Source organism: Corythoichthys intestinalis, chromosome 14 (genome assembly GCF_030265065.1).
Source record: "Corythoichthys intestinalis isolate RoL2023-P3 chromosome 14, ASM3026506v1, whole genome shotgun sequence".
Classification (NCBI taxonomy): domain Eukaryota; kingdom Metazoa; phylum Chordata; class Actinopteri; order Syngnathiformes; family Syngnathidae; genus Corythoichthys; species Corythoichthys intestinalis.
The window spans coordinates 38013080-38027500 of NC_080408.1; the positions used below are offsets into that span (position 1 = coordinate 38013080).

A 14421-nucleotide genomic window follows, 5' to 3' on the forward strand; every position below is an offset into this window, starting at 1 on the left:
ACTGGCACTGAAAGGTGAGCCTTCGCTGCCAGTTCTTTTAGTTTAAAGGAATTAGATTTCTCTCAGTGTCAATCAGTTAGGGAAAAACCCCATGACTGTTTTTGCCGTGCTCCCACACAGAATCTTTTGAAATGTAACCCGGTGCAGAGGATCTCCGCAGAAGAAGCTTTGCAGCATCCTTACTTCGCCGACTTCTGTCTGCCATAAATCCTTCGCTTACTCCCCGCTCAACCTCGGACATCAATCAATCTGGTCGTCCCATCAGGCCAACAGGTCATTAGAGTCCGCTTCCTGCAAGGCCAGTCCCTGTGGAAACACCTAGTCCAAAGCCTCTTTTTTCCTACAACACAGTACTCACTATGCCCTTTTCGCTGAATAGTGAACCACAAAAACCTGCATACTTTGTAAAAACAATTCTAATTTTAATAGACAGCTAGCACAACACAGGCTGGCGTGAAATCTACATGATGAAGTCATTCATTGCCTTGCCTCAATATACCCGTCAATTTGTATCGAAAAATTCGCCATCGTTGACAAGTACTTGTCAAATGCGTTCTTCAAAGGGAGGTGTGAGGGATGGTTTTGATGCTGCTTCACTGTCAATTTCAAGCCTAGACACAGTTCATGGCAACAACTTACCAATTTAGACATCAGCCCAGTTTGTTAGTCCAAGTGAGAGGTTTGAGAAATAGCTGAATTTTAAACTAAACAACCAAAATAACAAATGTAGCCCTCCGTCATAAAGTAAGTCAAGTGGGTATTGTGTTGTATACAGGGTTCGTACGGGTCCTTGAAATCCTTGGATTTTACTGTCGAGTTTTCAAGGTTTGAAACTGGTTTAATTTTGCGAAAAGTCCTTTAAAATGCTTGGATGTGTTTGGCACACTATTTCTCTGCACCCTGTCTAAATATATAAATTATTAAATGAAGGAAAATACATTTGCTTTATCGCTTTCCCTTGATGGCCCGAGTCACATCGAGTACAGTGCATTTGAGCCCCTGCATGAGTAGTTTGGAGTTTAATTAAGCGTCCTCTAATGATCAATAAGCTTAACAGTTGTATTCAGCTTTAACCAGCCCTTGTATAATGGCAGAAGACTTCTACATTTGCATTGGAGGCAACTTATTGGCTCAAAACCAATAATGAAAAGCATATCAGTATTATTTGCTATCATTTTAAAACTTTTATTGGTTGAAATTAATGGCTACCAGCCAATATCGGACAGCTCTGCTTGAGTCCTTAAAAAGTACTTGAAATTGGCCATGAAAAAGGTGTACGAACCCTGTGTATAAATTGCAGCTTTACAGTTTGACAGTTTTGTTTTTTTGTGTGTTTCACAGACACACTCTGTGTGCCTCATCTTAAAAACAAAACATTTTGGAAGTCAGCAACTTTGGAAAATTATACTGCATCTCTTACATTTAGTTGTAAATATCTGCTCTGTAAAAGTTTGCCCTTCAGTGTGCTGACGAAATGGAGTGAAAAAGGATCAGTTTATGTAATGTAAGATTGGTTTCTCTGGGGAATGTCGCAAACAATCCACCATTATTTTTAAATGAGCTGGACATGGGCCGACTGACACTGAGCATTTCACCATATGGGCCACTCAAAACTGATAAATGCTTTTAGAGGTAGTAAATACTGTTAGACTGCTAGTGTCATTTTCTCTAGGCAGCTACCATAGTCCTGTGCCATTCACTCAAAAATTAAAGACTCACACATTTAAAAACTCAATTTTACCTTAGTTGCTCCGGAGCAATAACAGCGAACAAACCATTGCTTTTTTCTGATCACCTGTTTCACGATTGTATGACACTAATAATAACAGCATAAAAAGCTTATGGTTTTACATGTCCCCCATTTTATTTGTCTATGCACACTTTTTTTTTTTTTTAACATTTTTATTGTTATGAGTTGTGAACACTGACGTTATTGCAGCTGGTCTTCAATAAAAGGGCCAATATCATAGTGTAATAGTGGACCATTTGTAGTGGCACATTTGAGTTTTTCTGTCCTTTTTGTGGCTACAACAGAAGCGGGTTACCAAATTGATGAATAATGTTACGTAACAATCGAACAAATGTTTATTAGTATGACAAAATGGAAGCCTTTGTGGTTTAAGTGTATTGATATAACATTTTGACTGAGGTTTTTTTTTTTTTTTTTTTTTACTTACCCACCCAAGATCAATCACACACTTTTAACATTGAAAATGGGACGAAACTTAACTTCCATTCCACCGGTAGCCTTTTTTTTGTTTGTTTTGTCTCTACACGCTTCCTCTATAATATCATTCGTGCAGATTGTGACGGCGAAAGCCTAAGCGGAGTTGTATTCGGAGCAGCTATCAGTTCTTTAACTTCTTTTGTAAGTTAGTGATGCAAAAATATGGTTGCATGTATTTATTAATGCTGGAATGTGAAGCTTGTTTTTTTAATTGTAAGATTGATTTCATACTACTGTGCTCTGTTGTATTTAGTAGGCTCGGTGTACCGTATTTTTCGGACTAAGTCGCACCAGCCATAAAATGCCCAACGAAGAGGAAAAAAATATATATAAGTCACACCGGAGTATAAGTTGCATTTTTGGGGGAAAATTACTTGGTAAAATTCAACACTTAGAACAGATATGTCATCTTGAAAGGCAATTTAAAATAAAAACACAATAGAGAACAACATGCTGAATAAGTGTATAGTATGATAATGTTACATGATGCATGAACAACTAAATGCGAACGTGGCCGGTATGTTAACGTAACATACAGTAGCTATTGAGAGTTATTCAGATAACTATAGCATAAAGAACATGCTGACCAGTTTACCAAACCATCAGTGTCACTCCAAAACATCAAAATAACATGTGAAATGATATAATAATGTGATAATTTCACACATAAGTCGCTCCAGAGTATAAGTCGCACCCCCAGCCAAACTGTAAAAAAAACCTGCGACTTATAGTCCGAAAAATACGGTACAATTCAACATGTGGAAGTGGACTCGGTTGGAGCAAAAAACCCACACTTGTTTTGTGTGAAGTTTTAGCTGTAGAATTCTTTGATACAGCTTTTGCTTTTTTATTTCCCAATGAAGAGTGGATTGTTTTGCACTTGATTTGCTTTTGTTGGTAGAAGCCAATAAGATTGAGTGTTCAGTAAAGTGAACATAATTGCGCTTCCTTGTTTTTTTTCCCCCCACTCACATCAATCCCAAATTATTATCAGGTTGATGATGCCTGTGCAGTTTTTGCTATTTAATTTCTACTTTAAAAGTCAGCTTATACAGAACATGTGACATTTACATTTTGGGTGGTGTGGGAGCTACGCAACATGTCCATAGACTTCATAATGATATTGGGCCGATAAATAGGGGGCGTGCATTATTGGCGTGGCCGCCAAAAGCTGACCGAGTGGAATCACAGACAAAGAGCTTTTTTCGTTGAAAGGTCTTGTGAATAAATGCTTAAATCCCTGAATTCTTTATAGATATGAAAGTAAAACAGTATCGATTCTTGGTCAAAAGCGAAAAAAATACGTGCAGTTAACATTTATTTTACGTAAATATGTTGAAGTACGATGCTAGTCTGTCAGTCAATGTGGCGGCCTTCACATGTAAACAGAGCTTTTCTGGTGAAAATTATTGTGAATAAATGCTAAATCCCTGAATTAATTATAGATATGGACGTAAAACAGTATCGATTCTTGGTTAAAAGCAAAAACAAAAAAAACAAAAAAAAAAGTGCAGTTAGCATTTATTTTACGTAATTATGTCAAGAATGATGCTAGTCCGCTAGACAATGCGGCGGCAAGCCTTACAACAAAGAGCTTTTTACGTTGAAAATGCTTGTGAAAAAACGAAAAATATAATAATTACCTTGAATCCTCGAAAAAATCATTCCTGAGACAATCCTTCCTGTTTGTATGCGGTACAGCTTTCGTACTTTTTCAACATAAATCTGGCGTTGGATTGCTGCATGTGTTGCTGCGACGGACTGCGAATAACTGAAGCGGATTGTGGGATGGCCTCCTACTTGAAGGCATGGCGCAGTGAAGTGAAGGACGAATCTGACCAGTCAATATCATTATGAAGTCTATGACATCATTAACATGTCAGTCATAGAATAAAAAAATACTTAAAAATAAGAAGTCAGATCATTTGACTTACTCTAAGAAATACATTTCTTTGCAATTTGTCAGTTTAAAAAGTGTTAAATACAGGTGCCATGTTGTTGGGGTATTTTATTTTATTTATTTTTTTTTTTTTGTGAAAAGCTCTATATTGCGTTACTTTAATTTTTCAGTAATTTATACACAAATGGGATTATGAGAAAATCCACTCTTCAGATTATGTAATCTTTACATGATATATGGCGGAAAACACTCAGGTGACTTGAAGTTCTGCTCTGAGACCCCCAATTTGACCAAATTTAAAAATTGTCCAATATGCATGTTATACATCATTGGAAATCTTAAAATCTCTATTATCTGGGGGAATAGAAATTTTGAACTGGAGTGTATTTTTATTATTTTTTTAAAAAATTCTTTTCAACAGAAAAACCGTAACTGGAGGCAAGAGCACGCGAGAGCAGAATTAAAGATGCCATGATTTTAACGAGATATTATCGCGTACTTACCTTGTTTCGATCCAAAAACTCCATAAAGCATGTTTCACTGAGTGCCAAGACACAGGGCTGTGAATGGCCACAGCTGAATTGTTTTGGGATTTTATGGGTGAAACATGGTAATATAACAAGGGTCGCGATGCAGAAATCGCAGACATAAAGGAGTGGTCGATTTTCTTTTTCATATATTTACCCTTTTAAACTTTTTTTTTTTTTCCAGTTTTTCCTAGTTTAGATCGATTATTTATCATCTAACATATCGGAGAAGATGCCACAGTAATGAAAAAAATACAATTAAGTGATAGTTATGAGATAGATATCTGTGACTTTTTTACAGACGCCATTTTTTTCATTGTGACGTCATTTGTTTAAAAGTTTAAAATATGCGAGTGAATATCTTTTTTTTTTTTTTACTAAATATTAGACCTCAATTAATGATTCTAAGCTAAAAATGACAGACATTTTGATTAATAAATATGATTAATTACCTTGGTTTTATGGCTGGGTTAAAACAAAAACGGTTGCACGACGTCTGTAAACGGGGGTTTCCAGGGTAAAACGGACAAATCGAAAATAGTTTGGGGGCTTAATGCATCATGAATCTGCTATGGTAGCATATAGACATTGTTCTATTAAACACAACAATTGTTATTGCTTAAAACACAGCAGTTTCTTTTAAAGAGGAGTGCAAGAGCAGAAAATGCTTTTTCAGTTTTTTCTGTGTTTTGCGCCCAGTATATATGTATAATATATACACAATGTATACAGAGGTACCTCTACTTACGAAATTAAGTGGTTCTGGAAGTAGAGACGTGTTTTCCATGGAAATGCCCTAATCTTTTCCAAGTCCCCAAAATTAAGACATAAATCTTTTATAAAGCAAAACAATCCATCAAAACATGTAACAAATACATGTTACAATTAGATTGCTGCGCAATAAACATGAAATGAGAGTGTAAAAGACAAAATACCGTATTGGCTCGAATATAAGATGGCCCTGATTATAAGACGACCCCCTCTTTTTCAAGACTCAAGTTTGGAAAAAAAGACTTTTTGAACACCGAATTAATTTTTATACAGAAAATAATTACAGTACATCCGAAACAAATGATTGTAACAATATATTTGAGAGAAAAAGCATGTTATTTTCACTCATTCAGATCTTAATATCTGAACATTTAAATATGTAAAGTGCAATCACATTCGTAAATGAATGGCTTCTGGTTTTTGAAATATAAATAAACCAATCTATTGTGATAAAACAAGAAAATTGCAATAACTGCATTAACCATCAAAGTCTAACTGTAACTAGTCTTGAAACAAATCTGATTAAGGAAAAACATTGCAATAAAATAATGCAAACTGGTTAAACTTGAGAGTAGCTCAGATCTGTCACGACAGAACATCGCTTCAATGATATCTGGCGCCATCTAGCGTCGTGAATGGGGAAAGTAGCTGAGATCTGTCATGACAGAACATCGCTTCAATAATATCTGGCGCCATCTAGCGTCGTGAATGGGTACAATGTCTAGACCGCGAATATAAGACGACCCCCTCTTTTTTAGTCTTATTTCAATGCAAAAAACACTGTCTTATATTCGGGCCATTACGGTAAAAGTCAATACACTCAGGTAACGCTATTGGAACACGAGGGGCGAATGAAGAGAACGCTGGAATACCCACATACACAGATTACAGTAAAGGTCACTCTTAGCGAATTGGAAGCTAGGAAGATGCTGGGCAATAGCCAATGGCAGAGATCTAAAATTATGTTACAATCAGTAAACTCTGGGAAATGCGAGTAGCAGCCCATACTGCATTTTAGCCATTCTTATGGTAAATGGTGTTATATTTGTATAGCGCTTTTCCACCTTTCAAGGGGCTCAAAGCGCTTGACACTACATCTCCATCCACCTATTGGTGACGCAGCACCAGGAGCAAGGAGGTTCAGAATCTTGCTCAAGGATACTTAGGCAAGTTCATTAGGTCAGAGAATCAAACCCACAACCTCTGGGTAGGGGACAACTACTCTACCACTGAGCCACGGCCAGTGTTGTTAATAACGGCGTTACAATATAACGGCGTTACTAACGGCGTTATTTTTTTCAGCAATGAGTAATCTAATTAATTACTTTTCTCATCTTGGCAACGCCGTTACCGTTACTGAGGCGGGAAAGGCGTGCGTTACTATGCGTTACTAAGTTGGTTGAATAAAAAAAGTCTGAGAGAAACGGACTCACGGGGACGAGAGCAGAGCAGCAGTGGGGAAGACGCCGTTGCAACCGCGATGCTAGGTGGCTCCAATAATACCTGACTGTAGCCAAAGCCGACAAACTACGCCCACATGACACGGTAGATATCATATTATAGAACTAGATGCAAAAACTGACACAGCTGCATTGCCAACATGTTTTAAGGACTACATGCGTTAGTAAACAGCCGCCATCTTAAAGCAGTAGACCTCTCAGGAAGGCCCTGATGTAGAGATCCTTCCTAGCGAACCTAAGTAACTTTTTTTTTTTTTTTTTTTTTAATCTAAAATGCTTCTAAATCGGCAAAATCTTAACTTAAATCTATCTTTAAATGATGAAACAGTTTTAAAACTTACACATGTTTAAAGTAGACAGAAGGGAACTAATGCAATAACGGGAGCAATTTTAACAACTTTTAACGGTTGATTCACAACTTTAAATGACTTCCACACATAGCAAAGGTTACTAGCTAGTTATCGCAATACCCCTGTGTCTAGTTAAGTGGAGGGTAAAGAATTGGGCTAGGGCCAATTGTCCCCCAAATCCTTTAAACTTCACATTGTGTGACCTGTTTTTTTTGTTTGTTTTTTGTTTGTTTTTTTTGTTTTGTTTTTTTTTTGAGAAAAAAAAAATATATATATATATCAGTAGTTACTTTGCCAAGTAACTAATTACTCTTACATTCAGGTAACTGAGTTACTAACGCAATTACTTTTTGGGAGAAGTAATTTGTAACTAATTAATTACTATTTTAAAGTAAAATTAACAACACTGGCCACGGCACCCTCATACTGAAATTTATTTTGTAGCAAGAGGCACAATTTCCCAGTTGAGGCGTGAAATAACCTGAAAATTCTGTATGTATAGACGTTCGTAAGTATATAAATCACAAAAGTAAATAATCAAATTCTTGAAAATAGTAATAGAAAAAAAAAAAAAAATCCGCTTTACAGGTGCCAAGCCACGTCTGCTCTGATGACTGATTTCTGTGTTTTTTTTTTTGTTTTTGTTTTTTGCTTCACGTCAGCAGTTACAAAACAAACATCAAATTTTTGTTCCGCCACATTAGCTGACTATGAACCAAATAATGAAGTCATTGATGCAAGAAAGAGACCGGCACAAGAACGAGAAGCGAGTACGATGGGTAAATATCGACTTTATTAGACTTCATTATTGTTACATCACAAAGAATCATTTGTGACTTGTTACATATTCTGGTATATTTAGGATAAGAAGAATAACAACAGGATACAACGGTGGAATTTTACAATGCGTTTGTGTCGTTAAGGAACTGAATGTGTGCGTTGACAATTCTCAGTCACAATAATGCTAATCACCAAGACACTTATGGTCTACAGTACATCCCTGTGGTGAAAGGACACAAGTGAAAACAGTCTGTCTAGATCTATACATACCTGTATTTGGAAATGACAAAATGAGCAGTATAGAATTTCTTTATGGCATCTCATTCTGGTTATATACACACTTTAGTTCACCATTTTGACTGGAGCTTCTATACACAATAGATTACTATCACAAGCCATTGTGCTGATTGATAAATGATCAGTTTTGGGGCCACACCGAAAACTAATACTGCCACATGTAAGACCGAGAATTACTGGAAAATGTAAATAAAATAGAAATTTGATGAGAAAGTCATACATTGGTGAGACTAAATAGGGCATGTATATAGTGTTAAGTTGTACTTGCGAAAATAAATTTGTGTTAATGAAGCCACAAAATTGCAGTCAAAGTCACAATTTTATTAAAATGAAGTCATAATATTGGGGAAAAAGTACTTTTATGAAAAAAAATAGTTATGGTCAAAGTATGAAGTAGCAATTTTAAGTAGACTGTAGCATGTACGTCCTTAGAGGACACAAAATATTCTGGATAAAGCACTAATGCAATACTTATGTCATAATAAAACATTCAATGTAGGAGAATAAAGTAGAAATAATACCAGAAGAATTCACAGTTTTTAATAAAGTTTAAATAAAACTGTCATTAAAAGAAATTATCTTGGAAACTGATGTACTCATTTAAATTCCTAAAATAAGTGCATTGTTTGGAAATAAAATTTGACTATAGGGTAAATTAAACCTTTTAAAAAAAATAATCTCAGTATAAAATGTGATTTAAATATGAATAAAGCGATGATTTTACAAAAACAAACTCAAAATAATTTTATGAGATTGTGTTGAAGTTGATTCTTAAAGGGAACCTGGGACTTAAAGACTTATAGGCTCTAATAAGCCACAATTGTTCTCTTTTACTAAAATATGTTATGAGAAACATAAAATATTGCCATTGATTTAAAAATCTATCATATTTAGTACATGTTTTGACCTATGGAGAACGCCATGTTTCAAGCGCGCAATGGACACTCGGGTTGATGACGGAGATTGTTACTTTTACTCGACGAATACTACTGGGTTACTGCAATTCCTTCTACGCGGTGAGATGTCCAACAGATGCGCTCATCGGTGTAAAGCAGTGAGTACTTACTATTTGTGTTTTTATTGAGTATTTTATTACGTTTCATTGCCTCAAAATACTTTTTGCATGTGTTTCCCTCTCATACTTTTAAGCATTGTGTTTTCATGTGGTAGCGTAAAAGCAGATTGTTGATCTGTTGACCACTTTAGTTACGTAGCATATTCAAACTACCCTTTAGTATGTTCTGTCTGTATGCATCTAAACAAAACAAGCTGAAAGTGCACGGTAGTACTTTGGGTGTCAAGTTAGCCGCTTGTAGAACGTTTCGCCGGTGTAGCACATTTTGGCAGAACACTTTTTTTTCCTCCGACTCGTTTCGTCTCATCCCATCTTTCCTGTTCATTTTGCTTTATTCTATATTTTGTAAAATATCAACAATGCTGTCATGCTCATTAATGTTCCTCTCGGGTTCAAATTGAAAGGGTCGAACAGGTCACATGTTTATGTCGCTAGAGTCACACTCTGGAAGCCCGGTGTTGTGCCAAAAAATGCACCCCCTACGTGAAATGCACCCCCTCACTCATAGAGCGATTAGACTCCAAATTCTTTCGGACCAATGAAGCTAATTACTTCTATGATCGCTATTATTGTTTGGATTGTCATCAAGCATGTACAGAAATGACTTTTGAACAAGTTAAAAGTATTTACTTTGGCGAAATAAAACAGCTTTTTCTTATCAATCAAATAACACACCCTCTCTATACCAATCGATGGACACGGAAACAACTTTCTTTTACTGTAAATATGTATTGAAAAATGTTTTGTGCTTTACCATAGACCTTATTCCAGCCAAATAAACTGTCAGTTTCTCAACAGACGAAACAGGAGCCGTTTTCTGCGGACTTTGTTTTCATCATCACACCACACTTAACATATGAATACATTTACTCTGCTTTAACTAATACATCTCATACCCGGGTGAGTCTCTTGGGATGGGATATGGTCGTGAAAACTTGTTGACTAATCGCTGTACGAGTGACGTGTGCGCGCCCTCCAGTGGGGGTGCATTTTTCTGCACCACACCGGCAGCGTAACCATGTGACGTCCCCGCCCTGCGATGACAACAACAATGGCGACCTACTAGTTAAGCTTATTTTACAAATTGTATAAAAACGAAAACATCAAGAGGGGTTTCAATATCAAATTAACTTATAATAAAGTTTTTTTTTTTTTTTTTTTTTTTTTTAACTACAAGTCTTTCTATCCCTGGATCCCTTTAAGAAAAGTCCAATATACAGAATAACAAGTCCTCGGTGAGACCGATGCATACATTTTGTGTACGTCTTTTTTCTATATTACAACTATTTTCCCATTAAAAAATGGGACGTAATTTGCACGATATGACTTCATATGAATTCAAAATTTCATTTTGTTGTTTTTTCGGCATGGCCCTTTTACTCTCAGTGAGCTAAGACACAATTGACAAATGATAAGTAAAGGCAAAGAAATGTGTTCAGCATTTTTCTCAACATCTCAAACAGAAAAAAACTTGCGAGATGAGCAAACACGACGCTAGTGAACGATCACTCCATTTTTCTCTCTTGATGTTTCGCGAATAACTAGATGGATATAAGCTGAAAGGCAACAATCAGTCAACTCCTGCTAAGGTCACTCTGGAGAAGATGCTGCAGGCTGTGCAGCGCAGCCCATATAGTTTACTTTCTCATGTGTTTCTAACTTCCTGTTCATGTAGCAACTTGCACTTCATTTTTGGACACGGGACTGAAAAGTGACATTTTGAAAAACGGGAATAATGTTGCGTTTAAACCTGAGTTCTGTTTCGAAGTTGTTTTCTGATGATATTCTATTTCTATTCAGGCATTGATAGACTACTGTACACTTACTTCAACCTTGTTTGTTTTTCTCTGATGAATATTTCACAGTTTACTGTAAAGGCCCCTCTCCCCCCAAAAGAAAAACGTCAGGTTGTCAACAAGCAAATTCCTCAAAGTTTCCTAAAGTCGGGTGACGAGGTAACATGTTCGGCGTGAATCCGAGACTGTCCGAGTGACTCCTGAGGGTGTCACAGGTGCTCTGCGGAAACACGGGGAGGGAGTGGGGTGGACAGGATAACGGGATCAAACCAAGGGGTGATTATGACGATGATGAGGATGAGTGTGAAGCACACGTAAACATGCGGATGAAGGGGGGAAAGGTGAAAAGGAGGGAGAGAAGAAAACAGCACAATCTTAGTCCTCCATTTTACTCATTTACGAAAATGTTGACCTGGGAGACTCAACTGCGGATAAAAAAGTTAACATAAAATGTGAAAAATAGAGTTGGGCGATATGGCCTAAAACTCTACATTTTTTTTCCACCTAAAACTAAATTTGCATTTTTTTTCCTGATTCATTTCTGATACATTTTACTCCTACTAACGGAGATGATAAGAACAAAACAGAGCTTTTAACAATATTTTTTAAAAAGTAGCGTAAAAGTGCCAAACGTCTATGTTTCTCTCTCCCCATACTGTATTTGTGCTGTCAGCCCCCAACTACAAAGTAATAACTACACAAAGAAGCGGTTTCTCATGGAAAAATCTGCAGTAAAGAACTTTGAATTAATTCATCAAATCAAGTTATCGCCAAGGATTAGTGGGAAAATGTGCTGTACTGTATTGCGTTGAGATATTTAATTTTAATTTGTTCTGTGTCCACATAAAATTACATGTCCCCATTAAACCTGTTGGAAATGCCTTAACTCATTGCAGCCTTGCCTCAAAAGACAAGCCCAAAATTAAGACACGTTGCCTTTTTTTAAAGATAAGGAAAATGATGTGCTTGCATTAAATAATGCACACGATGTGTCATCATTTGCTTTTAAGTTTAGTCACAGCTGCATTGATGATAATAGACGTCCAATCATGTCGCTCTTTTCACCCTGAAATTGCATTTGCATTTGATACAGTCGACCACACAGTCCTTGTATCTCGTTTAGAACACTTTATAGGTATCTGTGGTAACACTCTACAGTGGTTTAAATCGCACCTGGAACATAGGACCTTCTCGGTAATGATTGGGGAATTTTCCTCCTTACAAACTTCTCTATCTTGTGAGGTGCCACAAGGCTCTATTTTAGGGCCTGTTCTCTTTGCACTTTATCGCCTACTTTTAGGATCAATTATGAAAAAACATAATATCTCTTTTCATTTTTATGCTGATGACCTGCAGCAGTATCTCCCCCTGAGACCCAACGAACAAACTGCTCTCACTAAATTAATGGAGTGTATATCCGATGTGAAGCAGTGGCTAGCACAAAACTTTTTACATCTTAACGAAAGCAAAACTGAATATATTACTTTTGGCACACCTTCTATGTTAAATGCCCTTGAGCCCAACTCTGGCACTTTGGCTCCCTTTTTTAAAACACATGTTAAAAATCGGAGTGATATTCGATAGCAGGCTCAACTTTGAAAAACAGATTAGTTCTGTTGTAAGAGCAAGTTTTTTCCAGCTCCGTCTCTTGGCCAAAGTGAAGCCTCTTCTTACTCGTCACGACCTTGAAAAAGCAATTCACGCTTTTATAAGCTCAAGGCTGGTTTACTGCAACGCACTTTATGTTGGTCTTCCCAAGTCCTCAATTTCTCGTCTCCAACTTGTTCAAAATGCATCTGCTCGATTTTTAACACATACACCTCGACGTGAACATATTACGCCCGTGCTATCATCGCTCCACTGGCTTCCAGTCCATTTTAGAATTGATTTTAAACTTTTACTTTTTGTTCTTAATTCTATTAATGGCCAGGCTCCTTCTTACTTATCGGAAATTTTAACCATCCGTAATTCTTGCAGGACTCTTCGCTCTACCGGCCAATTTCATTTGCACGTTCCGAGGTCCAAACTCAAACAGTGCGGAGACCGATCTTTTTCGCTTGCTGTCCCCAGGTTATGGAATACTCTTCCCCCTGAAATCCGCACCACTACGAATTTGGGCCTTTTTAAATCTCGTTTAAAGACACACCTTTTTAGACTCGCCTTTCCCCCTGATTAGTTTAGCCTGGTTTTATTTCTTAAGGGTTTTTAATGTTTTCGGATTTTATCTGTTTTATTGTTTTATTTGCTGTCTTTTATCGTGATTCGTTGTTTTGTTTCTTTTTTGTTTTCTCTTAATGTCATTGTATAATACTTTCCTGCCTTTTATTTACTATGAGCCATGTTTGTCTTTGTTGTAAAGCACTTTGGGGACCTTTCGGGTTTTGTAAAGGGCTATATACATACATTTCATTGATTGATTGATTGATTGATTGATTGATTGATTGACTGACTGAAAAAGAAATTTAAATAAGGTTGTTGCTAGTAGATCCACTTGAACTGGAAAAGTTGGCATCCAACCCTCCCAGTACAAATGACTTGGACGTCTATCAGCCAATGAAATAACTGGGAATGGTATTCATAACAGTTCAAAGTCTCTTTTCTGAAGATTTATTGATTTCGCCAACGGCTGCTTATCGCAAAGTGAGTTTATCCTAAATTTGGGCTCACCAACAAGCTGTAGGATGGAATCTATTTGAGGGACCACTCAGAGCCATGTAGAAAGAAAGTTGCAACACTCCCATAGGGTTCTATTATACGATTTTATTTATTTTATACTTACTGGTAACTTGGCCTCGAATAGTTCCAAACATTGCTTCCACGAGGGCGGACCCTATTCATTTGAATGGCTGGCTGTCTAGTACATTCGGAGGTAAGTTGACGTCTTTTGAATTTAGAACTAATTCATTAGAGGTACAGTACTTTACGATGTATATGTTGAGCTTTATTTGGGTGCATGGCTTAATTACAGGATTTTTTTTTTTTTTCTTGGTTGATGAGCGATTTTCTCCTACCTTTTAAACTGACTCTTAACTGGGAAGTTATTGCCAGGGATAAATTGATTAGGTCACGTCCTCTTTTAAATTGCCAACTCTTTCAGAGGTTCTTTGTGACACATACAGTTATCTGTATTTGTGAGTATTGGTAGACGACCAGCTTTCATGTGCTTGTTAGCTCGATTTTGTAACCTTTGAGGGTATGACCCTCTTCGAAAAGTTATTGCATGACAACCTGTATTCAT

General features: G+C 36.8%; 2 protein-coding genes across 7 annotated transcripts in view; one reads left to right on the forward strand and one right to left on the reverse strand.

The window, feature by feature from the left end:
- Positions 1-5733, forward strand: part of cdk5 (cyclin dependent kinase 5) — a 21832-nt gene extending 16099 nt beyond the window's left edge. Inside the window, exon 12 of the mRNA XM_057856724.1 lies at positions 121-5733. Within this exon, the coding sequence (XP_057712707.1) occupies positions 121-207 (87 nt within the window). The 3' untranslated portion in view covers positions 208-5733. The remainder of the gene's footprint in view (positions 1-120) is intronic.
- Positions 5734-8006: 2273 nt separating this feature from the next.
- Positions 8007-14421, reverse strand: part of asic1c (acid-sensing (proton-gated) ion channel 1c) — a 170083-nt gene continuing 163668 nt past the window's right edge. For 5 of the 6 annotated variants that reach the window (XM_057856715.1, XM_057856717.1, XM_057856712.1 and 2 more), the window contains one exon: positions 8007-11403. In XM_057856715.1, the coding sequence (XP_057712698.1) occupies positions 11325-11403 (79 nt within the window). In that variant the 3' untranslated portion in view covers positions 8007-11324. The remainder of the gene's footprint in view (positions 11404-14421) is intronic. The other variant, XR_009066908.1, reaches the window with a different exon arrangement.